Here is a 26,310-nt window from a genome sequence, read left to right as displayed (position 1 = left end):
ACCCTCCTTACCACCGTCCGTACCGTCCCTTCTCCAGCCAGCTGAGGGCTGGTACTGCCACCCACCGTCCCAGCGGAGGAAACTGAGGCCCGCAGAACCCAGAAGCCATAGGATCAAGCCAGGCGCTCCCAGACTCCCGAGCCCACCCATCCCTGGGCCTCCCCCAGGACTTCTGACCCCAGCCCCATCTTCAGTTATGCTCGCCCTCTTCTTTCCCACCAAGTGTGCCCAGAGCCCAAGGCAGGTACCAGGAGGGGCAGGAAGACAGGACACCAGCCCTGAAGGGAGAAGGGGGCAGCAGAGTTGAGGAGGAAAAAGAGAGACTCATGCAAAGTGTTCTTTTTTATTTTCTTTCTTAGGCCAACTGCAGCTTCCGACCACAAAACCTCAAAGCACTAGGGAAGGAGCAGATGTAGGGGTGGGTGCAGGATGACCCTCTGAGCTCCAGGGCCTGCGGTCTATCCTGAGAGGTCAGGGCTGCAGGAGGCTGGGTGGGGGGTGGGGCAGGGTTCCCGGCACTGGAGGGGAAGGAGCTCACCCCCGTGGAGAGAGCAAATCTCAGCAGCTACATGTGCTCAGAGCTCGGCTGGAGGACAAGTGGGAACGACAGAAACCAGCCTTGTGCCTCAGCTGGTCAGGATATGGGGGACCAGATGCTGACCCCCACCCCTGGCAGCACCCACAGCAAATAAGTCTGTGTCAAAGAGTCTATGTTTTGGGGCAGAGAAGGGGCACCTTTGAGGGGCTTAAATAAATGGGTAGGAGGCGAGGGATGCAGCAAGAACAGAGGGGAACTGTCTGGCCAGCAGGCCTGGCCTCAGGGACCCCAAAGCAGGGCTGAGCCCGCACTGTGGCTTGGGGAGACTCCTCTGCGGGAAGGGAAGGGAGGTCTCACAGCCAAGGTCTCGGCCCCACCTCTCTCTCTGGGCTCACGCGCTAGAGGGGCGCGGGGGTAGAGAAGACAGGGCAGGAAGACAGGTGCCAGGGGGCTGGGTGGGGCTTAGCGCAGGTCCTCCTCATCCCCCTGGATCGTCTTCTTGATGCGAAGCAGCATGGTGGTGAGCCACTGGTCCAGCCGGGAGATGGCATCGTACTCCTTCACCTGGGACACATGGGGAGGGGAAGGTGACAGTGGGGCCAGTCCCGTACCTGGTCCTGGTTCCCTGGCTCCCTCCTTGTCCCCAAGCCCAGAGTCTCTGGTCCCCCAATCCTCTACATGTGTCCCAGCCCGCCTCCCTGAGGAGGAGCAAAGGGAGGGGGCTCCCTCTGAGGCTGCCTTGAGAAAAAGAAAGGATGCTGCAGCATAAAACTGTCCAGCTTCCTGTTTCATGGGTGGGAAACAGGCCTGGAGATGTGAAGGCCTATTCTAAGCGCCACGGGGACGGGGCCAGAGAGAGAACCGAGCCCTGTCACCCTGCCCCGGCCCCGCTCCTCCCTTCTCTGTGGCTGAGCTTCCTGACGTCCTGCCCACCGTCCGGGGCAGGATGGACTGGAGGGACTTTGGTCTCTGTCATTGTTGGTGGTGTAGGATTCCTGAGGGGCACCCAGGAGACAACACTTGACAGATGCAGTCTAGACGACTGGATTAGGACCGGAGCTGGGCCCAACCGAGTTCCGGATTGTTCAAAAGAGAGTAAGGCAAGGGAGACACACCTCTGTGGGGCGGTTCTACCAAGGAAGCTGGTGCCGGAAGGGGGCCCCCTGCTTCCACGACTCGTCTCTCTCCCTCCCTGCTCCTCCCAACTGCTCACCAAGGACACTCACTGGTGCAAAGACCTTGGCCTTCAGGGACAGACAGACACCAGGTCTGCCTCCCAGCTCTGCCCCTAAGGGATGGAGGATGAGTCTCCTCACCTCCCCCCAGTGCCATCATCTCTAATAGGGGGAGGACACCTCCCGTACCTCTGGGGCTCCCCGTGAGGATCCTGGGGTGACTGGAGAAAGGGATTCACAGCCAGGACGGGGGCCAGAGAAAGGGTGGGATTCATGGGAGAGTGTGTCTGTACAGGGCGCCTCCCACCCCTGCCCCCAGCCCCGGCCACTCACCGCCTCGGTGTAGCTGTCAATGTTCTGCTCCTCATGGGCATCTAACAATTTCTGCAAGAAGATGGCAGGCAGGGGTCAGGGACCAAGGCTGGCCTGAGGCCTGACCTGGATTAGACCCACACATACACCATCCTGCGGGGGGCAGGTCAGGGGGCTCCCGTGCTGGGAGGGAGGAAGGGGCTGGTTCCACCCCTGCCCGGTGTGTGTGTGTGTGTGCATGTGTGTGCATGCTCATGTGAGAAATCACACTGCCCCTACCTCCATCACCACCTGAGCCTTACTTCTCTCATCAAGAAAACAGAGGCCCAAATGAGGGAAAACAAAACCAAACCAAAAGACCTTTAAGAACTGCTGTACAAACCCTGATGATTATAGTAACCAGAGCCCAAGCCTCCAGGTGCCCCCCCCCCCCCGCCCCCAACCCCCCCAGTCCTGGCTGAGCCCTCCAGGCCCAGAGGCAGGGAAGGGGCAGGGAAAGGGCGGGGAGAGGGCTGCAGAGCGCCCAGCACTCACTTTCATCAGCGTGCACTCCCGGGACCCAGAGAACGCGGGGAACAGCTCCTCATACTTCTGGACAGCGAGCTGGACATCGCCAGGGTGGAAGGAGGGAAGGGGACAAGCTAATGAAGATGGGCCATTGGAGCCACCGGCCTGGCAGCCAAGGGGATCTGAGACATGAGACATCTGGCCTCGGTCAGCGCTCTGCGCCCCTCCCCCAGCCTCCAGTGTCACCCGGCTTTGTGCTTGGAGGGCACCTCTGTGGGGCTGTGCCCAGCCAAGCCTGCTGCAGAGACAGCTTGTGGGGAACGAAGCAGCTGGGGGAGGGGGTGTGTCTCCCAGGCCAGTGCCCAGGGTAAGGGGCAAATGACAACTGCCTCGTATGAGCCCATCCTACGTGCCAGGGCTGGTGCTGGGCGCTTCCCACATTTAACCATCATGTGGACCCAGGGAGGGTCGAATGACGGTGACCCCTATTCTGGAAGTGGGGAAACGCACAACGACCTGCTCAGGGCACAGGGTACGTGGGGGCAGGGACGCGAACCGGCCCGACACCAGAGCCCAAGCTCTTACCCACAACGGGAGCAGGGGTGGCGGAGGGCAGTGCAGCGGGGGCCCCGGCAACGCTGCACCCAGGAAAAGTCCAGCTCCCCCCTGGGCTGTTCCCCACCCCCTCGCCCAGCACGGACCCCTCTCTTGCCAAGCAGCCCTGAATATGGGTGGTGTGGGCGCGCATGCTATGGTTCTGATCATGACACTGGGAGTCAAAGATCTGGAATCCAGCCATGGGGCCTTGAATAAGGGTCTCTGGTCTCAGCCTCAGCGTCCTCATCCGTAGGACAGGGGACAGTGACGCTGACCTCAAGGAATGCAAGTAAGGATTCAAAACATGCTCTCGCTGAAGACAAGGCCTGGCACTGAGTGAGCCTGGAGCTGGATAAACTCAAAAGCGGCAGAGACTGGGCAGGTGACACCAGGGCCAGGAACACACCAGTGAGAGCACACATTTCCTGTCTGCAGCTGTCGGGTGTCAGACGTGAGGGAGGGGCTCACCCCTATTAAGGGGTTAGAAGGTGACCTGGCCTAGTGATGGACACCACGCTCCGAGGTGGTCCCTGGGAGGTGGGGGAAGCTCTGGGCGGGCCCACGGGGCCCCAGCTCACCTTGGCATTGAGCATGTCGATGCAGAAGTGGCAGAGGGCTGCCTTGAAGAAGTAGTCCTTGGCGCTGTACTTGAGGAGGGGGCTGTCCATGGCGTTGGTCCCCACCTGTGACCATGTGAAGGCGGCACCATAAGCTTGGGGCAGGCAGCCAGAGGGCCAGGGTCACTGCCAGGCACCTGGGGGCCAGCTGGGAGCCACATGTGTGTCCCGGGTGAGGCCCTGCTAACCCAGAACCCCAAGGGCAGGGAGGCCAAGGACCAGACCCAGGGAAGTCAGCTGGTGGTGTGTGGGCAGCCAAGGCCCAGGTATGACAGGAGATGGGTGTTGCCACAGGGCTGAAGCCAGGTGTCTGTAGGCCCCGAAGCACCCACGACGCTGGGGAAGAGGCGGCCCCGCTGTCAGGCCCCATGGGAGGCTGGCACGCGGTGGGCAGAGGGACGGCAGGCTGCGGGAACATGAGAGGTGGCGCCCGCCCCCCTCTCCTCCAAGGCCAGCTGCCTGCCTTTCTCTTGGCCAAACTGAACCTACCAGGACAGCCTGGCCCGCCCAGCCCTCCCCACACAGCCCAGGGGAGGCTGCGCACCCACGTGACGTTCCCTCCCTGTCCCACCCACCACGTTCGGGACCATGCTTCCTGGCCCCCTTCCTGCAGGCTCCTCAGCTACCTCCGGCCACCCCAGGCCTCAGTGATTCATTCCCTCCAGGACCCTGGGCCTCCCCAGAAGCTCCCTGTGAGAAGCGTATAGGGAGGGGGCGGTGAGACCGTGTGGGGTCGTGGGTGGATAAAGGTTTAGCCAGCAAGGACAGGATGAGCGCCAGGGAGGTGATGGAGGGAGGCATGTGACAGAAGGCAGGGGGAGGGAGCATGGTGCAGACGTCGGGCGTAGCGCCCTCCCAGAGAGCAGGGCTCTGAGCCCCACCTGTCCCCACCTGTTCGTAGATGTCAACAGCCTTCTGATACTGCTCCAGCTGAGCGGCGTAACCAGCCACCTTCAGCAGACACTTGTTGGCTGAGCTGTGTGGGGTGGGCGGAGAAGACAGAGGTCGGTGGTGGCCTGGGGCTTACTGGGGCCTGGGGAGGGCAGGGAGAGGGGAGCCTGCGCCCCGTACCTGTTGGATTCTTCCCCTTTGTAGTAGTCTGCAGACTGCTCGTAGTGGGCGATTGCCTGGGGGAGACGCGGGGAAGGGGCAGAGGGCAAGGAGGTGGCAAGGTGACCGCTGTCCACCACGGGTCCGACCCTGGGGCCTTCACGCAAGTTCTGCCAATGCCCCACGCCCCTCTTCCAGTACTCAGACACCAGAAACCTCCCAAGTAGACAGAGCAGAGAGATGAACCCCAGTCCGAGGGGACCAGCCACTGTGGTCCTCCCCCACCGTTGGCCAGGCAGGGCCGACGGCCACTCACCTTCTCGATATCCACCAGCTCTGTCTCATAGATCTCGGCGATGGAGATGTGGTGCTTGGCCGCGATCGTGAATCGGCCCTGGGTGGGACACGGGGAGGGGCCCTCTGTGACAAGTGATGTCCCCAGCGCCCCACCCCAGCCTGCTCTTGCCCTTCTGGGTCCCCAAAGCTGGTGGGTCCCTGCCCCTTAGCCGCACCAGTGAGGTGTGCACAAGAGGGTACCGAGAGCCAGGGGGGCATAGGCCTTTAACAGGAGGCTCGACTGAGAGGCCTGGGTCCAAGTGCCGCCCTGACGGGTTGACCCTTGGCACTTGCCTCCCCATTCAGCCTCCGTGTCCATCCTGCCCACAGGGACAGGGGCAAACAAGGCAATGCCAAGGTCATGGGGGCACGGGTACCTGGGGAAGGGCCCGGCCTGGGGAAGCATTTGACAGATGGCCCACAGAGGTGGAAAGACCAGCCTAGAATTGCCTGGTAAAAGCTCTGGAGAAACCAGGCTGACGGGTGGGCAACCCTACTGCAGAGGGGACAGCCCTTCTTGGCCTACCCCCGGCCCCCAGTGTGGCCATGGAAGCCGCCCCCGACCCAGGCCAACCCCCAGCTTCCCCCATAGACATGCACAGTTCTCCCGAAGGAGGCCTGGAGCTCCCAGAAGGGCTGAGCACAGGCCACCAGCCTCCCCGCAGTGGGCGTCCAGGCGCCTGGCCCTGCCGAGGTACATCAGGAAAGGGCGAAGCTCTGGGCTCAGCTACTCCTGCTTGTGGCCATGTGTCCCTGGGCAAGTCACGTCACTTGTCTGGGCCCCCCTTTCCTGTCACATGGGCGAATGGCAGGGAGGATTAAACCGCTAGCACTGTTCCATCTACGATACTCCAGCATGGCCCGGGACCTGGCAGGGGAAGGGGTCCGACGAGACAGAGGTAGAGGATGAGGGGCAAGTGGCAGAGTGGACAGGAGTCTGGTCCTGGCTCCCTGGCGGAGCTGCCCCTGGGCCTCCCCTATTATGGGGGTGCTCCCTGGGGCGGGGCAGGGGCTGGCCCAGGTGACCAGACTCCCGCAGCTCCCACTCCCCCTCGCGCCTGCTCTTGGTGCCGAAGCTGGGACGGCAGGCTGGAGCAATATGGTGGGGCAGGAGCGGGGACAGGACGGGCAGCCACCCTTACCATGTCTGTGTAGATCTCAATTGCTCTCATCAAACAGTTAATGGCCTCTGGGGAGAGAAAAAGGGAGGCGAGGAGGAGAAATGAGAATGAGAAGTCATCTGGGCAGAAGTCAGGAGAGGGGGAGGCAGGGCTGTGCTCCCGTGGCTGGGCGGGGAGCTGAAGGGGTCCTTGAGCCCCAGGTAACGTGCTCAGAGCGATGGACTATAGGCCGTGGCTTGCTGAGGGCTGCCACAGCGCCACCGCCTTCCTGGCGGCCCCAGGGATGGAACTCAGGCCGACAGCCAGCCTCCCATGGGCGTTCGGAGCCAGGCCAGCGAGGGCCCTACCCTCCACGACAAGAGGGGCTGGCGAGGGGAAAGGGGGGACCAGAGCGGGCCGGGCCTGACATGTGAGGGACGCCCAGGTTTCACCGGGGCTCTGGCACCTTGGCACTGCCCCACGTCCCCTGCACCTGTCTGGCCTCCATCTACAGCAGGAGGGGGCTGGACGCCGGGACACCCAGGTCCCCTGGGCTGGAATCTCCATCACTGTCTCCTGCCCACGTGTCTGCGTTCAGCAGAGCCCTCTGTTCTTGTCCCTTGCCCTGCCACCGGTCAGCTCCTCAAACCACAGGTCCCCTCCAACACAGCAAACACCAGGAAGGCCCACGAGAGGAGAAATTCGGCTACCTTTGTGGTACTACCTCTTCCAAGACCTGAAATTTGGGTACGGCTTTTTTTTTTTTTTGACACGTTATTTGGAGGAGAGCGAGCAGCACGAGTGGGAGGCATTTTCTAGCAGACAGAGATGAGCTCTCAGGGTGGATTTTTTAAATGCATCTCCGAGGAAAAGGTGTTGGGGGAGGTGCGGGAGGGGAGGACGGAGAGCCCGGACAGAGCCAGGACTTGGGCTCTGAGCTGGGGCGGGGCTGCCAGTTCATCCTGCCGTCCAGGGCATCCAGCAGGCTCCTGGTCTGCCCCCGGGGTCCCCACAGTCAGCCAGGCCCGCTGGGCGGAGAGGCCACGGAGAAGGGCTGCAGCTGGTACCTGCTCTTATGGGGCTAAAGGTCTCACTACCTGGGGTGGGGGGGGAACGGACATGTGAACAGAGGCTCTCAGCCTCGGACCTGTGGCTGGGCCTTCAGGGAGTCCACAAGCCCCCTAAATTTACATGCGAAAGGTGGGTGTCTGTGAGCCCTCCTCTGAGGGAGGGAGGGCCTATAGGTTTGCTCCAATTCTGAAAGGCTCCGGGGATGCCAGAAAGATTTAAAGAATGTACACCATTCGGTCAGGGTTTTGAGGGTGACAGCTGGAAGCCCGGGGCACCAGAGAAGAAAACAAGGTAAAGAGGAGGCAGAGGGAAAGAACACACACAAAAAATTATAGCCGGAAGACAGTCCGCTTGAACACAAGCACGTATTTTGAAACAGAGCATTTCTGAACTGATGAACCAGCAACGGGCTGGTTGCAAGAGGACGATAAGGCTGGTAAGGAGCTCGGGGGCTGGGCTGCAGGGAGCCACCTCTGCACATCTAGCCCTGCTCCAGCCTCCATGCCGGTGGGGGGTGGGGGGGCGCCCTGTGGCCAGCAGGGAGACTCACCGGCTCCCTCTTCTGGGACACCGGGGAGCCCCACCCGGCACCTGCGCACTGAGGTGGCCCAGGCGGCTCCCAGGGAGATGAGCAGGGCCAGGAGGGGGACAGGCTGCGAGTTCCTCTCTGGCAGGACACGCTCTCCCACAGCGGCCGCCCCAGGCCTACGGGGCCCCCCTGGCGCCAGAGCGCTGTTAGCACGGCATGGCCCTTGGGAGAGGCAGAGGGGGCAGATCATCACTCCCAGGCAGCATCGCGGATTCACAGGGTTGAGTCCCCCTCACGCGGGCTCCTGGCTCGGGGACACCCCAGCAAGCGCTGGTAGACCAGCCGCTGACACACGGGACACGGCAGGCTTATCTCCAGTCACCAGGCCCCCGGGGATGAGCGGCCAGAGCACCCCTGGATGAGATCCAGCTCTCTGCGGTCCAGAGCGGGGAGGGTGCTGGCTTAGGCACACTGGGAGCCGTGCAACCCAGGGCCCTCGCCCCACCTGCTGGGCTCCAGCGGCCAACGGGTCTGGCTGCCGTTTCCCACATCAATCCCAGGACTCAGCCCTCCCGGATGCAACGGGGGCACAAGGCAGAGTCCCACAGGGAAGCGGACTGGGTTAGAGAACGCTACTGCCGCGTGTGGTTCGCAGGAGGCGCCCAGGAACGCGCGCATGCAGCCCGGGGCCCGGCTCAGGTGGCTGGGGTTAGAGGCCTCCCTGGCCTGAGTCCCTCCAGAGCAGCCGGTGGAGGCTGGGAAAGCCGGGAACCACCGACAGCTAGAGGGATCACATACCCCCCCCCCCCCCCCCCCGCCCCCAGTCCACCATTCCAGGCAGACTCGCAGACAGAGCACGCTGACAGGTGCCAAATCCTTTCCTTCTACCCCGGCCGGCTCTGGCAGACCTTCTGTGCGGGCTGGGCACCAGCTGCCTCTCGCGGGGAGGGCCCTCCAGGACTCCTGGAGGAGGTGCTGACACAGGACAGAAGGCTTCCAGGCGGCCGAGGGGACCGGCAAGGCCCCAGGGAGCTGGCCACCTGCTTCGGGAAGCCCGGTGGGGTTCCGAGTGGGCCCTCCAGCTGTTTCACAAGCCGAGTGGCCAAGGGGAGGAGGCCGGGCCTCTGATGGGGGCCACGGGCCACCCCTCATTAGAGATCTATCGCACGCCAGGTGCTGTGCTGGCCAAGCCTGTGCTTCTTCTCACACGTGGTCTCTGCCTTTACCAGACCAGGAAACTGAGGCCCAAAAGATGAAGCGACTGCCCGAGGTCACAGGGGAAGAGGCTTGGTCTAGACTCAGGAGACCACGCGGAGCCACACGCTACATGAACCGTTACCTGGGCGAGGAGTCCGTGAGGCAACAGTGCTGGGTCACTGCCCCGGTGCCCCCCCGCCCCCCTCAGCACCAAGAGCCTGGTGGTGCTCCAGCCAACGCACCCACTCCGGGCTGTGCCCAAAACAGGCTCCTCTCCTGGTCACTGCTCCTCTTGCTGCCTGAAGGGTCCTTCCCACCCCAGGCCCACCCCTCCCTCCCTGCCTCAGCTCCCAGGGCAGCAAGCCGTGCTTGCTGATCCCCGGAGACACCAAGCCGGCCTCTGGGGCCCCATGATGGCCCCGTCAGCAGACCCAACGTGAGACACCCCTCACCCTCCGCACTTCCTGAGGCGGAGCACAGGGCCCCAGCACCCAACACACCCCCTGCAGAACCCTGCCTTGAGCTGGAAAAACTCAGGTCAAAAGCCACCGAAGGATTAAGGACGCAACATCACAGACGCAACATCGAGGAGCCGGGTGGGGGCCCATCCGAGGGACGCGCTCGGGTTTGTTTGAGGAGCCAGTGGGGCCGCACACAGGTCATGAAGGCTGGCACTCGACTTCTGCCCCAGAAACGAGTCCTTCCGGTCACCCCGGAGCAGCAGCTGAACAGCACAGACGCTAGGGCGGCAATCCAGGAAGCCCAGTTCCCCAGGGAGCAGAGGGAAGGCTGGTGGTGGGGAAACGGGACACAGACGTCCCTGGGTGATTCGCGGTGGCCCTGGGTCCTCCTCACATGGCCGACACGGCCTGCTGCGGCCCACCCCGCCACAAGGCCTCCCCTCTGGTTCTCGCCGAGCCTGGGCCCACCACGTGACCCCTCAAGCCAACCTCTGTGGGACACCCAGCTACACAGGCAGCGACTGGTCAAGTCTGGGGACACAGAGAAGCTACTTGGTCTACAGAGACCTAATCCCTGCCCAGGAACGACAGGTCGGTCCCCAGTGGTGGTAACGGATCTGCCAACAACTCGCCAGCACCAGGACGGGAAACGGTGTTTACCAAGCCTCGCAAACACCTCGGTGCCCAGCTGGAAACTGTCCTCTCTTGGGAAGGGCAGGTCTTTGTTCCAAGATGAGGCATCTCCCTTTTTTTTTTTTTCTTAAAACATTCACGTATTCCCTATTCTCTCATGAGAGAATAGTAACAATAAATGGTTACCTAAAAAAAGTATCTTTGCTTGCTAAAATTAAAAAATCAGCAACCTGTGTCTGGCAGCGAGATGGAAAACAGAAATTAAAATTCCAGCTCCCTGAGACCCAAAATTCTGGTACCCACCGGGCTGCGCTTCTGCTTCGGGATGAGCCCGGTGGGACAAATGGTTTTCTCACCATGAGTCAGTCCCAAACCGGGCTTTTCTCCCCAACGCTGCCTCATTTTAAGTAACTTGTTCTCTGGCAACTCCCATCTTGGGCTGTGTTCTGATTTCCCCCCCAGGGTGTAGGGAAGCCAGGTTAGGATAATTTCCGCTCCTTTTTCGGCAGCAACTCCTACCTGGCTGGTCTCAGAACCCCCTCCCACCCCCCTCTGCATGTTAATTCTGACAACAGAACAGATTTTCCTCTCTCCTTGGCATGCGGTGGGTCTGCAATGTAACTCCCACTCCCAAATGCTCCCCGGCTCTGGGAGGGAAGCGATCAGCTGCGCACACAAAGTAGCAGGGGGAGGCGGAGGCTTGGAGCGGGATGCAAATGCCAACCGGAAGGGAGCCAATTTCGAAGTTCAAGCGCAAGTGTCTCCCTGCCAGCCTGTGGCGCGCGTGTGCCTGGAGAGAACCGGCGCCTCACGGAAACCTGAGGACTTCTGTGGAGAGTGCTCAGCCGGCCCCAGAGACCCGTGGACGCTCACCTTGCGGGTCAGCTTTCTTGAACGCGTTGCCGGCGTCCACAAAGCAGGTGGCCGCGTCGTGTTTGCTCTGGAGCTGCAGGTGCAGCCGGGCTGCCTGGCAGAAAGCATTTCCGGCAGCTGGAACAGAGAAGAGCAAGCTCAGCCTTAGTGGGGCTCCGCTTGTCAGAAGCCACCCCGACGCTGGCCCGGGAGGGGGCTCTCCTCTCCTGAGAATGCAGAGGGGGCTGGAGAGAGGAAGGGACTGGCCTGGGGGGGGGTGGTGGTGGTGGTGGTGGTGCTGACGTGAAGGCCTCGCCCTGTCCACCTGAGGCCTCCTGACTCCTAAGTTGCCTGGCAGCTTGCAGAAGACAATGACCTGGCTCCTCCTCTGGGGCTGGAGAGCAGGGGTGGGACGGTCCTGATCGGAAGCTCCAACGCCCACCGCCAGCTCAGCCAACCCCCACCTGAGGCTCCACTGCCCTCCGTCCTCCTCCAGCCGCGTCAGAATCACAGAGTTCCGGAGCTGGAAGGAGACCAGAGGGTCTGGCCCCCTCCTGGAACTTGAGAGCAGCAGGAAAGACAAAGCAGCCCAGTTTCCATCATGTATGATTTATTACTTTTAAGGGCTCAAACGTGAGTGCAAAATTTCCAGAAAAGCAGTATCGTTGGGAGAAAAATGAAACACGGCCCTGGATTTTGTTTGAATAGTTGGGGGTGGGGGTGGGAAGGAAGTAACACATTTTAGGGGCAAAGTGACATCTACGTGATTGAGAATTACTCTTTCTCTGATGGCGCCTTCTTAGTTTGGGAGCACGGAATTATACAGGGCACGTGGCTGTGTGCACTATCTATTTGGTGAAAGCTCAGGAAAAACCCTTTTAGTTTCCAGGAAACTAAAAGTGTTCTCAGAAAATGAGGAGACTCCGTCTCACCGGGGCCTCCACCCTCTGCCTCCAGGGTCCCATTCCAGGCTGTGTCTCCTTCTGGTCAGAAAGTCCCTCCCAGGGTCCCAAACCCGTCTTTGCTCCATTTCCTTGATCCAATCTCACTGGGGCTTGAGGCCGAGTCCTGCAATCAGCCCTGAGCAGCTCAACGCGCTAGATTTTCAAAGCTCTCCTCCAGGCCCTCAGGCAGCTCCCGACCAGCTCTTCCGGCCTCTCAGGCCTCTAGGAGCCCCTCCCTGCCTCGGTGGAGCCGGCCAAGCGCCAGTCTGACCACAACCTCGAAGCCAAGTCAGAGGAACGGCGACTCTGGTCTCACTCCGCCCACCGACATAGGTTCTGAGTGTCTCCAGAGGCGCCATGACCTGGGATGCCCTGTTCCGGGGGGAGGCCCTTGCAGCAGTTTGTGACAGTGTGCGAGAGCACACAGAAGGCTCCGGTGGGCACCTCACAGCCACTCCTGAAGTTTGCTAATCTGCTGACCAGGGTCCCGGAAGAGCTCTCCTTGCACCCCGACGCGGGGAGGAGGGCTCGCAGGCATGACGAACACGGAGCTCGCGGCCGCCACATTTACTGAGTGCTGGCTGCCCCCAGTGGGGATGCCTGATCTCCATGAATGCCCACTGCGGCCCCACGGGGGTGGGACTGCCGCTGTCCCCGCTGTCGGACTCAGCAGGAGTCAGATTGGGAAGTAACCTGCCCGGGGTCACACGGCCAGCCTGAGCCATGCCACGATCCTCAGTCACTCCGGCAGCAAAGGCCCTGAAGCCACACAGAGGCCGCTCCAGAGTCGGAGCTCTGCCTTCTGAATTCTGGTTCTGTCCCTCACCATGGTGGCACCTCAGGCCCGGGGCTGAGCCAAGCCTCGGTTTCCAACAACGGGGATGTTAACGGTAGTGCCCCTCACAGAGCTGCTGCGACGATTCCATTCAATGCGCATGCTTGGCACTTAGGGGCGCACTTGATAAATGGTTAAGGTGACTGTTGGAACCACTGGAATGGTCCCCTACGTCTAGCATTCAGACCTGATAAAAGCAGTAGGGAGGAGTTTCTGGGGAAACCGGACACTCGGAGTTTAAGGAAAAACCCCTCCAAGAGCTATCTGGATTCAATAATCTATTTATCCTTAGAGTCCTCTCGCCAAGGCCCTATGGCCCAAGTAAAATAACCCAGTGGGCTCGAAGCGAGCCAATGGCAGGCCGACGGGCTTCCGGTGGCCGAGATGGCATGGAGAGACTGGGGGCTGCAAGGCGAGCCCCAGAGCCAGGCCTTCAGGACTGGAAGTCAAGGGAAAAGAGGAGAAAGGAGCACGAAGGGGTTCTAGCAGAGATCACATACCACTCCAGTTTTTGGCCATTTTGAACATGTTTGCTGCTCTGGTGTAGATCTCACATGCTTCCTCTATTTTAGATGAGCCTCTGGGGAAAGAAGGGAAAAGGAGATGAGATGCACTAGTCTGGTAGTGAGGAGCAAGCCAGCGTTCTGTCCTGGTGACAGTGGAGATGTGCCCCTACCCCCCATAAGGCCTCTGTGAAGCCCACTGCAGCCCAGGCCTCTGCTGAGGGTTCAGGGGAGACCAAACCTGCGGCCCCTGCTCCCCCCACCCCCGGCACAAAGGCACACTCAACGCAGGCTGGCTGGGCCCTCCCTGGGGAGGCCTGGGTCACCCCCACTCCACGGGGATGGGGTGGGGGAGGGGGAAGACTTCCCAACCTCCCAGTGAGCCCGGCCTCTGACGGCCTCTTCCATTTCTGCTCAGTGAATGCTGGTTCCCAGGCTCTATGCAAATTCCCCCACCGCCCCGCCAAGAGATTGCAAAGCATTCTGGGGGAGGAGCCCAGCTCTGGATGACTTGTCCATTCCCCAATGCCTGAAGCCCGTGCCTTACACGCCGCAGGTGTTCAGGGAAGACCTCTCCACCATAGGAGTGTGCCATTACTAATCCAGGACAGAGCAGATATACACGAAAAACTAGACTTTCTTCTCTAAGGTGGGGTCTACAGAACTGTGGGGCCAGGTGCAAGAGACAAGATTTCCTCACCCTACACTCCTCCTTTGTACTGCCTGAATTTTCTTATCTTCTGCCTATTTTATCTGCTAAAGTATATTCATATACAACACAGAAAAGATATATTTGTCTTTTTAAATATCAGGATTTACATTTGGTTCTATGGTCCAGCAGTGAGTTACATGTCTAGCCATCTACCCCAAGAAACTAATCAGAAGCGGTATAAGGATGTTCAGTGCAGGATTATTTAAAATGGCAAAACTACCTTCAAAGAACTTACTGTGCCAGAGTAGGGGCCTGAGAGATACGCAGGAGTACTTAAAAAAAAAAATCAAAGAGCATTCTGCTTAGGCAGCTTTACTCTGCCCTCCTGAGATCTCCAAGCGGTGCATCGGAAGCTCTTCCGGAACTGGGGGGCCCCTTCATGAGTACCTTGTCTGTGAGTCCCCACCATGTCTCCATGGTGAGTCCTTCCACCTCCAAGAATGCAACCCGCCTCAGCTCATGAGGTCTGTGGTCTCTGCAACTGTTCAAACACCCATGGCCCACATAAACCAGTAGGAAAAAACCCTACATGCTGAGTTCTACCAAATGGATTTCGGATCCTCTCTTCGCTGACATCAATCAGTGTTTTGTGTCGAACGAGGAGAAAAGAGAGGCATTTTCCAATAGAAAGCCAAACAAATCATCGTTCCTGTCCCCCCGACCCATGTCCACTGGCCCTGGAAATCGGCCAGCCCCCGCTGCAGCTGTGGAGAGCCTCCGGGGTAATTTTGGGAGTCGTGTTCACAGCGTTCCTTCCTTCAGTCCATTCCTTTGAATCACTGGAGCTGCTAGTTACAGTGATCACACCAGGCCCCCCAGGCACCCTCCTGGAAGATCTCACTCAGTAGGTCTGGGTGGGGCCTGGAATAAGGCTTTTCAAACAATGGGCCCAGATGAATCAGAAAGCTCAGGTGAGTTTGGGAGGAAAAAGCTGATGTAGACCCACCCCAGCGGCCCCTTCAGGCTGTTTCCGTTTGTAAATATACCCCAGGGCAGGCCAGCTGGCTGGCTAGGACTGGAATCTCGGCCTCATGAATCCACATCACGAGAGATAAGGTTCTTCTTAGCTGAAAAGTCTCTGCCTTCTGGGGCTGTGCTGATGCTGTCTCCCCTACCCTCTGCTGTTCCACAGGAAGTGGCCCCCCGGGGAATGCACTCCTATGCTCACTCTGCTGGGTCGCAGGGTCTTCCCTGGCCAGCCTCACCCCAGCTGGCCCAACACACCTTGGGCTTGGGGCCCCTGCTTGGAGTGACCTCTTTAGAACCCACTCCTGGCCTTGGAGAGGTGAGGAACTTCACAGGCAGTAGGGGGGGACGTTCTCTAGAACGTTCTCTGACTTAAAGGGGATGGATGCGTTCACAGACCGAAGTCATGTCTCCCCGCTCCGTGGATCCCCTAGCTCATCCTTCCCTTCCTTGTGGGAACAACGAAGTCCTATCCAGATTGAGCCAGTCTCTGAAAAACCTCAGGCTCCTGGATGAGCAGAAATGGCTTGTCCCACCGAGAGGCCCAAAGCGGGGTGATCGACAATGAACAAAGTCAGCCCCAGCTGGTTTGTTTCAGCTCGGTGGGACAGTGTGAACACAGCACACAAAGGCTGTCAGCTGCCAGCCTGCAATTCTGTGATCCCAGGCCAGCCCTGCGCTGGGTCAGTGATTCTAACTGCGGAGTGGGAAAACCAGAGGGATTAATGTCTGCTCAGGCCTGCCTCCTCCCTCCTCTCCGGACTTGGGTCCTGGCCATTTCCATGCCAGATGATGATCGGGGAATCTCTGGAGTTCCATTGTCTCCTTTAAGAGATGGGAGCAGAGTTCCCAGAGGGGGACAGGTGACTCGTCCTGGGTCACTGGCAGATCTTAAGACAGAAGCCCTTCCCACAGCCACTCATTCACCTGGGGAACAAATGTGAGCATTTATTACGTGCCAAACACTGCAGATACTAGCAGTAAACCAAGGAGAAAGACCTGGCTCTCAGTAAACAGGAAATCAGCAAGGTGATTTCTGAGTGAGTAAGCACTGGAGGCCCTGGGGGAGGAGGGGCCTCTCTGGATGGGCAGATCCAGGCCGCCGCTGTGAGGATGTGAGAGTCAAGCTCGGTCCTCAAAGACAACTAAGGAGCCACCGACAGAAAGAGGGAGGAGCACTCCAGAGAGCAGTCACAGCATGTGCAAAGGCCCTAGGACACCAACAGGCGTGGCCAGCTCAGAACAGCAGTGCCGGCTGGCTCCGGTGAAGGGAAGGGTAGGAAATGAGGCCAGAGAGGCAGGTGGGGGACCCCCATATGGAGGCCAGGGGAAGGGGTGAGGCCCTATTATACCATAACAGGCAGGTTTCTGGCAGGGCCAGTGACCAGAAGGAGGAAGTCCCCAGCTCCAGTGCTCTACCAAGCTGCCTCCCCGCAGGAGGCAGTTTACCACAGGACTTCTCCCCGAGGTCAGGGCGGCTCTCAGAGCACTCATCGGACAGTGGCAAACTCCCTTCGAGGAAGAGACCAGGCCTCCTCCAATGCCTCCTGCAGGAGATCCAGAAAAGCTAGCTGGGCCTGCCTCTCACGAAGAGCCCAGTGGCAGCACAGGCGACAGCTGACAGTCCCTCCCCCACTGACCTCCCCCGAGCTGCCTCTGCTTAGCTCTCCCCGCGGCTCCAGCTCCGAGTCAGGCCGGGAATAGAGGGAACTGGTTTGGGCCAGCCTGGTGCAGGGCTGTCTATAATTACCCACTCGGCTCTGCTTTCTGCCCCCTCCCCAGGCGGAGGAAGCAGTCTCAGGGCTCCCAGGCACAGCCACCAACCTCCAGCGACTGCCATATGGAGAGGCGCGCGCGGTGCCAGCGACGCACAGACGGCCCGGTGGGCCCCGGGCCAGGGGGGTCTGCAGGGCAGAGTCTCAGCCTCCCTCGCTCCCTCCTCCACCCCCTGGGCACCTCCTGGCTCCCGGAAACATGCCACCCGGCCCACCGGCACTCTCCTAAGGGCTGCAAAGGGCAGGGCGGATGGAGTGATTCCCATTGTAGGTCCTCGACCCTCCCTGGCCCTCCTGTGCCTCCCGAAGGCCGCAGCCACTGCCCCTCAGTCCTGTCCTCTGTTTCTCTGCTTCTCCAGTGTCCCGGGTGGGCAAGAAGGGACCCCAGGGCCTGTCCCACCCTTACCGTGTCTCAACATTCTACCCACCTCCTTCACGTGATTAGAATGGCCTGGTAGGAGCGCAGAGTTCTTCACAGTAACGTTCTGGGTATTACCCCTGCTCCACCGAGGAAGCTGGGGCTCAGAGGGGTTAAGGGGCCTGCCCACACTTATGCTGCCAGAAAGTGGCAGGGCCCAGAAACAGGACTCAGGCCTGGAGATCAAGTGCTGCCTTGCGTCTCACTCACTCAGTGACCTGGGAAGCTTCCTTCCCCACGTCCAAGGGTCTTCTGGAAAACGAGAAGGTGGACAAGGTCCCTGCCTGCTCTCGCCTCTGTTCTAGATTAAACAGCCAACGCTGTGCAGATTTCCCTCCCGTGATGAGCAGACGCTGCTCTCTGCTGGAGCCCAGGGAGCCGCGCTGAGCACGCCCTAGGCAAGGGAGGGAGTTAAACCAGCCCCCCACAGAGGCCCCCGTCCGTGCTGCAGGCGGAAGGAACGTTAGAGAACATGAAGGTCCACCTGGCCCAGGGAGCAGGCGGCCACCGGACCTCTTCCTCTGCTGACTGCACTGAGCTGTCAGAGAGCTGCGGGATCCCCTGGTATCTCCTCCCGCACCCCCTGCAAAGCTAAGCCCTTCACCGCCCCCCCTGCTCGGTAGTGCACCCCCTCACCCCGGCCTGATGGGTATGGCCTCCTGTGGGGCAGGGCCTGGGCCCCCCCCCGCAGCGCGCACACAGGCCCCAGGAACGACTGAAGGCTAAAGTTGTTACGCACTAACGGCTGGGTTCTTTTTTTTTTTTTCTTTAAAAAAAAGACAGAGACACAGCAAGAGAGGGAACACAAGCAGGGGGATTGGGAGAAGCAGGCCTCCCGCTGAGCAGGGAGCCCGATGCGGGGGCTCAATCCCAGGACCCTGGGATCACGACGCGAGCCAAAGGCAGACGCTTAACGACTGAGCCACCCAGGCGCCCTTAACAGCTGGGTTCTGCAACCACCCCAGGTCACTCTTGTGACACTCTCGTGACACGTCTGTAACGGGTTTCTACAGAACAGACCTGGGGGCCAAGGGAGGGGCTGAGGCCAGTTTCGGGCACTTTGATAACGGCGTGACTTCAGGCTGGTGATCAGCAGAGCCTCAGTTGCTTTATCTGTAAAATGGGATACAGGAGCCGATCCGGGAAGCAGGCTGTGGGGATTAGAGATGACGTATGCGCCGTACCCAGCACGAAGAGCAGAGCAGAACAGGTGCTCAAACGGCTGCTATTATGTGAAGGAGGAGAAACATGCTCTGAGGGCTGCCGGCCACCTGGCAAGGGGAATTCTAGAGTCACGAGGGCTTGGTGGAAAATCGAGGACTGCAGTTAGGCCTGGGCTCGAATGCAGGCTCGTGGCTTGCACGTCCCGGGTCCCTCTGTGACCCAGGGGGAGACGCCGTCCCTGGCGGCGCTGCTGGGGGCCCTTGCAATCTTGCAGGTAGCACCTAGGAGAGTGCCTGCCCCGTGGCAGGCGCTCAGCTTGGCTCTTATCAGGCTGGCAGAGAGGGCATGTTCTAGAACTGTTTACCTATTTCCACTCTCAGCATGAGCTTTATCTCCCCTGCCCCCAGGCTGGCGAGGTGGCACCCTCCTCTGATTTCCACAGAGCCCTGGGCCTCCAGCCTCCCCACCGCCCTTACTACATCCTGCGGACAGTGCTTATTTCTGGGCCACTGCCTTCCTGACAGTAAGCTCAATGGGGGGGGGGGGGGGGAGCACGCCTGCGCACGGTGGGGTGGGTACTCCTCTAGTTCTCCTACTGATGCCCCTCCGCACCCCAACAAGATGACTTCACTGCAGCCCAAGAACTGAATGCATTTCCTTTCCTTAATAGATGTTTCCGAAAGACCTCGGTCTCTCAGCTGTCCTGTCCCAAACAGGAGCACTGGAAGCTCTGTACAACCAGGCGGCAAAGTCCCCTCCACCGAGAAAGGCAGAACCCTGGGACTGCAGCAAAATGATGGCCGGGGTACCCCCAAACCTTGCATCCCCTCAGGAAGGGCTCCACTCTGACGCTAGGCGAGGGACGCCCGAGTTTTCAGCCATGGAGCCTGGCAGGGGCAGGGCGCTCTGAGTGGCCACAGTGATCGCCGGAAGCAGGCGGCCGGTCAGGTTGGGCTCGTGCAGGCTCTGCAGTGGAAGGTGGTCCAAAGCACAGCTGGAAGCTATGGTTCCCACACGGGGCTTGGCTAAGGGCCCACCCACCCTACCCAGGCAGCCATTCTTCCCCTACCAAAGCCAGCCTCCAGCGCTCCTGGGGGTTGCAGGTGCCTGCAGGCAGTTTAAACAGGACCTGATTGGTCAGGACCTGATTCCATCTTTAGGAACAGGCTCTCGGTCTACGGAACACCCTATCATCCCTATTTCTCTGGCGCCTCCCACCCAACTTCCAGTAACGGCACTTAATGATAACAGTGAGCGCTTAAATGCTTACCAGGGCCGGGCGCTGTGTGCTCACCACTTCACAAGCACATTCTCCGTTTCTCTTTAGGACCACCCCATGAAGTAGGTATTACTATGATTTTCATTTCACACACGCAGAAACTTCCTATCAACGTTGGTAATCCAAGTGGAAAAGTTTTTGTCTTGGATGTCGGTAGGCGGGGGTTGGGGGGGTGAAGGTGGAGGTGTCAGGGATGAGGACAAGCCCCAGGGAACACAACCACTGTTTAGAACTCGTACCATTCCAGAGGGAGCACAGCGGGGAAGTCTGTGGATCCATCTGAAGCCTCAGGGCAGGAAGAAGAAGGCATACCTCCCCTCCCCTTTCCTGCGGTTTCACTGTGCTTTACTCAGGAACTCTCCATCTTTTTGCTTCCAGAGAGAAGTCTGGGCTGCCCACCCCCCATTCCCTACAGCTCCCTGCCGCAGGGGCATGTGCTCTGGCTGGGGACTTGAGGGAGGAGGAGGGAGCCAGAGGGAAGGTACACAAGGAGCTCGGATCTACTAACTGGCTGGTACTGCCTCCCTCGCGGGCCGCTGGTGCCCAAAAGCCCTCTAGTGTCTGGGAGCCCAGAAACAGTGAAGAACAAAGAAGGCCCTAACATCCAAGGATTCGGGCTTGCCCCAGATCCCAGGTGGGCGCTATCCTACTTGGCCCTCTGACATGACCAGAGACCTCTCAGTTTGCAAGGTTACTGCTGAGGTTTCTGAAAGGGGAGGAAAAAGCACGAGGGACAAGCTGAGCCCCAACACTCCCTTCTCCGGTCCCTGAAGCCACTGGGGTCTGTAAGAAAAGGCAGCTGTGAGATGCTGAACACATGAAACCCCAGCTCCAGAGGGGAGGAGGTGCCCGGAGTGGCTGCTGGCCAAGAGGAGTCCTCTGGGCTGACCTGTCAGCTACACTCCCTGCTCTCAGACAGACAGGTTCCCATCAGTACCTCTGCCCTCTGCTCTCGCCTTGCCCACTCCCCTCTCAGCACCATCTCAACTGCTTTTGGAGCTGGAAGGGACTGGGATGAATACACCGGCTCTTTCACTTAAATGTTTGGAGAAAACTGCCATGTGGGGCAGGGAGGGAGGAGGAGTTATAGGGTAGGAGCCCCCTGAGACACCGAAGTCTGCCAACATCCTTCCTAAGTGTAGTGTCCAGAAATGGGCACGAGCCTCGGGGAGAAATGAGTGTGGCAGCAAAGACAGCTCTGGGATCAGACAGGCCCAGGTCTCCCACTTACTGAGGAATCAGGCAAGTAAGTCTGTCCACCTCCACAGGGGTGTTGTGAGGATTCAATGCAAGGACACAGGTAAGGCGCCTGAGCCAGGTCTGACTCAGAATCAGAGCACTTAATAAATATTATCTGGTATTACTACCATCACTGCCTTCACTCTCCCCCACACCAGCTGCTGCAGTCCTTTCTAAAAGGCCAATGGGAACTCTCCAAGAACGGCCCTGTTATGCACTGAATGTGTCCTCTCAAGATTCATGTGTCGAGATCCTAACCTCCAAGATGACGGTACGCGGAGATGGGGGCCTTGGGGAAGTAATTAGGTTGCGAGGCAGAGCCCTCCTGACTGGGATAAGTGCCTTTATAAAAGAGACTCCAGAGCGCTAGTTCTCCCCTTCCATCCACTGCTTCCACAATGTGAGGACACAGTGACAAGTCCCCTATGAGAACGCAGGCCCTCATCAGACACGAAATCTGCCAACACCCGGATCTTGGGACTTCCAGCCTCCAAACTGTTAGAAATAAATTTCTGATGTTTATAAGCCACCCGTTCTAGGGTACTTTGTCATAGCGACCCAGACAAACTAAGACGGCCCCCATTTAAAATCCTCAATGCTCTCCAGCACCTCAAGTCCAAGGTTCTTTCTCCAGTTCATGCAGCCTTCTCTCAGGCACCCTCACACACCTCAGACCTGGGCTCATCACCCCCAAGATCACCTTAGCCCTGACTCCCTCAGCCCCATCGCCCAGAGCTCATGCAAATCCACTGCGGTTCGCCTTGGAAAGGTCAATCCGCTGGGCAGGTGTCCTCGGTCCCAGGCCCCGCCGTGCCCATCAGGGATCCTTCAGATAGGCTCTCTTAGAACTCCAAAAGACTCTCTGACCTGGCTGCTCTCCCACTCCAGTCCCCTTCAGGGCCTCAGACCGGCCCAGGTTCTCCTCCGGCCTCTTGGCCCATCTTCAGCTTGGGTCCCCTTACCGCCTCAAGACAGTGCGGCCTCGGTTTGGGTGCCCTCAGCCCAGGGCCCTCCCAACACCTCAGACCATCTCCCCTCCAACCGTGTTGCCATTGCCTGGGCCCCCTGCCCTTAGCCTGGGTCCCCCTCCGCTACTTTAGACCACGGCACCTCCTCCCGGTATCCCCTCCGTTCTCTAGGCTCGAGCCGTGCGACTCCGCCCCGCCGCTTCAGGCCATGACTCCTTCGTCCTCTCAGTGTAGGTCCCAGCCCACCCCTCGGCGTGGTTCTCACCCAAAGAGGCCCGAGAAGAAGGACTGCGAGTTCTTCACTTTGCGCTCCGCCTCGGCCAGCAGTGCCATCGCCTCCGCTTCCTTCCCGGAGTTATCCATGGCGGCCGCAAAGGTACTCAGCGAACCGCCCGACCCGGGCCCGCGGGGCACTCAGCAGAGGCCCGGCCGCGGTAGACAGGTCGGGGGAACTTACAGGGCTGCGTTGACGTCGCACCGGTACGCACCCCCCCCACCCCGCTGCCCGGCACCATGTGATGTGCGCCGGCCAACCAGCGATCTGGTAGGGAGGTGCGCGCCCTGCCGGCCACGCCCCCGCCAGCCGCCGCACACCGCCCCGTGACTCACGGCCGCCAATCGGCGACGCGATGTTTCAACGCTTGCGCATACTTCCGCGTAGGACACTCCACTCTTCCTGGTGCGCTCTACGGCACTCCACGTGATTCGCATAAGCCAATCGTAGTCCCCACCATCAAAGACCCGTCCCGAGGTGGGGCTTCTGCTCCACCAGTCAGCAGGATCCCCCGTCTCAGCCCGTACCTCCCCGCGGAACTTGCGCCCCAGTCAGCTGACCATTGACCCTCACATGACAGCTCTCGGCCCCGGCAGGAAGATACGCCCCGCCCTCCTCCGGGTTTGATAGGTGTCCTGCGCACAGCTCAGTCCCCGCCTCCGCTCCGTAACTCGCGCGTTCTTCACTAGGAGAGCCGTAAGCGGTGAGGAAAGCATTCTGCCTTTTCTTGCGCCCTCTGCTGACGGATACTGGAACTGGTTTGGGAAGGCCGGTAAAGTCCGTAGACGGGGAAAGAAAACTGAGCGAGGGCTCTCTCTGGATTCATTAATAAAAACAAACAAAAACAAAAGCTGGAGAGAGCGTGTCAAAAATTCACTCAGATCCCAGATCTTTGTTTTTAATACCATTCTCCAATAAAAGGAACCAGGACTCCTTGATAAATGGCTGCTTTGAGGCTCGGGCAGGAAATTACACAGGACGAGCCTGAAGGATCTTGTAGTGCCAAAAAGGGGGGCGGGGGGGAGAGAGTGAGTGTAGTGTGTGTTTGTATCAAATGGTAGGGTATGTCAAAGACACAGGAGCCAACTGAAAGAGCTCCCAATAGCCAAAGCTGGAACATTTTGAGCAACACAATAAACTAGTACTGGATTATAATCCAGTGTATAAAATATCCCTGAGCCCATGCTGGTGTTAAGGGAATGACTGAACAAACCAACGGGGAAGATAGACAAATACTTCATGCAGAAGAGTTCTGAATAGTTCATGTAGACTCCTCCCTCCAGAAGGTGGAGCGTTAACTCCTCACTCCTCAGTGTGGACCACCCAGAGACTTCCCTCCAGAGTGTGGTATGGGAAAGGGACGGGGAAACTGCTTCCAGTGGAGAAACCTGACAGTCTCAGCCAGGTGACTGAGGTTAACATCAACAGTGGTGAATCACACTGATAGAAAGTGCTCTCAATAATGTGATGTGAATGGCACGTCACTTCTGTGAAGGATGGCTCTTGACACCACCCTCTCCCCATCTAATCACAAACATCAGACAAACCCCAGTTGAGGCATATTCTCCGAAACACTTAACCAGGTCTCAACACTGTCAAATCATTAAAAACAAGGAAAGCTGGAGACACTGTCCCAGCCAAGAGGAGCCTATGGAGACATGCCCACTAAATGTAATTTGGTGTCCTGGGTGGGATCCTGAAACAGATGAATGTTAGGTAAAAACTAAGGAAATGTGAATAAAGTATGGACTTTAGTCAATAATAATGTGTCAATATTGGTTCGGTAATCGTAACAGATGTACCATACTCATCTAAGATATTAATACGGGGAGCCTGGGTGGCTCAGTTGGTTAAGCGTCTTGACTTTTGGTTTCAGCTCAGGTCATGATCTCAGGTTGGGCTCAGCACTCAGTGGGGAGTCTTCATGAAGAGTTCTCTCTCTCCCTCTGTCCCTCCCCCCACTCGAGTTCTCTCTCTCTCAAATAAATAAATCTTTAAAAGAAGTATTAGGGGGAACCGGGTGTGGGGTATATGGGAATTCTCAGTACCATTTTCACAATCTTTCTGAAAAATCTAAAAACCATTCTACTATGAAATCTTCTTTAAAAAAATTCAAGTTCCAGGGCCCTACCCCCAACGATTCCAATTATGAAAGTCGGTGGCAGGATACAGGAATATACATTTTCTTACAGGACTCCCAGATGATTCAGATGCAGATAACCCAGGGACCACTGGGTGAGAAAAAGCTGTTATTTGGGAGTGAGGATGGGGCTTAGCTGAGGGGGAGTAATTCACAAGAAACGTTTGCTGTGACATTCGGAGACTCTCTTGGACCACCTTCTTCTTGTGGTGGCCACTGTATTCTGACCGCAGATCAGGTGGGGGTGGTGGGGAGAGTCTGGATTACCACAAGCAGTTTCGGTTCCCTGTCCAGCCAAGTGGTGCTATTTATAAAAGCTCCAGTTTGTTTAACGCTGTTAAATTTCAGGACGATTTGTTATGCAGCACTAGAGAACTAACATACCACCCGCCCATTAAGTCAGGGTCTTTCATTTCCAGCAGCTGAGCTTGTCATTCAGGGCGGGACCCAAACAACAAGAGCAGGAGGACCCATTTAATGGTAATGGCTCTGTTCCTGCGGTGCACCCTGCCAAACGGTCATTTATGTCTTTTCATTGAACCGGGACGTGGGGGAAGGCACTTCCCATCCCGTTTCACAGACTGAGAACACAGAGGCTGAAACAGGGAAGGTGACTTGCCCAAGATCACAAAGAAAGAAGAGTTGGGCTGTAAATTCCGGCTCCTAGGAGACCTGAGCCTGAGCCCTTTCCCTTAACCACAAGGGTCCTAAGTCCTTCAAACTCAACTTGCTCCTCTGCTCCCCCTCCTGCCCCGGCTTTAAGATTTATTTAGCCGCAACACGGCCCCCCTGGGATGGCTCCTGACACCACGCTCTGCCCTGCTCCCCCCCACCCCACAGTCCCTCAGAACACAGCACCCACTATGACAGACACAATCGCACCTCGAGGCGATCAGTCTTCTGAGGTATCCCCGCTCTTCCCCATCTGATTCACTGACATCTACTCAGGTGCCGAGCCCCAAAGCTGTCATGCTGGCCCTGACCTGTCCTTTCCCTTACCACCTCTCCCTGGGAGGGGACCCACCAGCAAGGCTGAGTCTACCCCTAAGGTGCTTCCCTACTCCCCGAGTTTCTGTCCCTCCTCAGACCAGGCCACCGTCTCACCTTCCTACCACCATGCCTACTGTGTTTGCCATCTTGCCTCCTACAAACTCCACAGAGCAGGTGGAGGCTCTTGGACCACCCTCCACTAGCCATCCAGACCTTGGTCCCAGCGGCCTCCTCGGTGTGGCCTTCCCTGGCGGGCCACTGTGTGCCATGCCCTGGACACTGCCCAGGACTTGGCCTCCTGCTTTATTTTCTTTATGTCACCCTGTGGTGGACACACTGTCTCCCTGCCCGGTAGCCCTCTCCGCGTCCTCTTCTTTTCCTGGCAAACAGAATTCCAGTTTTCAGCCAGTGGCAACAAACTTGAGGGATCACACTGGTTTCCCCCGGTTCCTGGAGACACAGCCTGAGTGTCCAGGAAAACCGTAGCCATTTTCCTTCCAGCTGTCGGGGATCAGTGGAGAAAGAGCATGGGTTTTGCCAGTGGGACAGGAGGGGCGTCCTGCGAGGGGCTGCTACAAGCTCTCCTGGCTCTTCCAAAGGGACAAGAGGGAGGGACGCTTTCTCTTCCCCGCAGCCTCCGAAGGTCCGGGTGTTGGCAGAGGAAGAGGTGATTTTTGCTGCTGCGGCAGCCGACAGGCTGAGGCTGGCCCCTGTGGGCGCGCCTGACCTCACAGCTGAGCCACGGGAGCCATCACGCATCCCGACCCCTGCAGCCTGTGCTGCCTCCCCTGCTCCTGTGGCCACGAGCATCCCCACGATCAGTATCTCAAATCACCTTTTCACTCATTCATCACCGCGACTCTCTCACTCCGACAACGGAAGCCCCACAAGGAGAGGGGCCTTTTTCCTCCTGCATCACTGTAGCCCCATTGCACAGACTGGGGGCCGTCAGTTGGGCTTATGCTCTAAGGTAGGTGCTTACTAAATGCTGGCTGGGTGAGCGTACGAGCCCCCCGGTTCCTGTCCTCTGGGGCCGGGACTCAGCTTACTAATCTCTGTGGCTCCATCAAGTAGCAGGGGCTCAAAAGCCTTTGTCAGATCAACAGGCCGGGGAAGCCAGAAGACAGC

General features: G+C 58.7%; 1 protein-coding gene across 2 annotated transcripts; it reads right to left on the bottom strand.

The window, feature by feature from the left end:
* Positions 1-329: 329 nt before the first annotated feature.
* NAPA (NSF attachment protein alpha) lies at positions 330-22,283 on the bottom strand. Of its 2 annotated transcripts, XM_021681203.1 has the most exons (11): positions 22,044-22,283; positions 13,255-13,334; positions 10,997-11,113; positions 6,275-6,321; positions 5,113-5,190; positions 4,818-4,873; positions 4,638-4,722; positions 3,708-3,812; positions 2,560-2,628; positions 2,047-2,097; positions 330-1,102 (listed from the first exon to the last, which is right to left on the bottom strand). In XM_021681203.1, the coding sequence occupies exons 1-11, from the start codon at positions 22,139-22,141 to the stop codon at positions 1,001-1,003; spliced, it is 888 nt and encodes a 295-aa protein (XP_021536878.1). In that variant the 5' UTR covers positions 22,142-22,283; the 3' UTR covers positions 330-1,000. The 2 variants fall into 2 exon arrangements, with proteins under 2 accessions (XP_021536878.1, XP_044777986.1); XM_044922051.1 differs by lacking the exon at positions 10,997-11,113.
* Between the last annotated feature and the right edge of the window lie 4,027 nt (positions 22,284-26,310).

Source organism: Neomonachus schauinslandi, chromosome 16 (genome assembly GCF_002201575.2).
Source record: "Neomonachus schauinslandi chromosome 16, ASM220157v2, whole genome shotgun sequence".
Taxonomy (NCBI): Eukaryota; Metazoa; Chordata; class Mammalia; order Carnivora; family Phocidae; genus Neomonachus; species Neomonachus schauinslandi.
The sequence above is the reverse complement of the archived record's forward strand: the minus strand, read 5'-3'. Positions and strand labels throughout refer to the sequence as shown.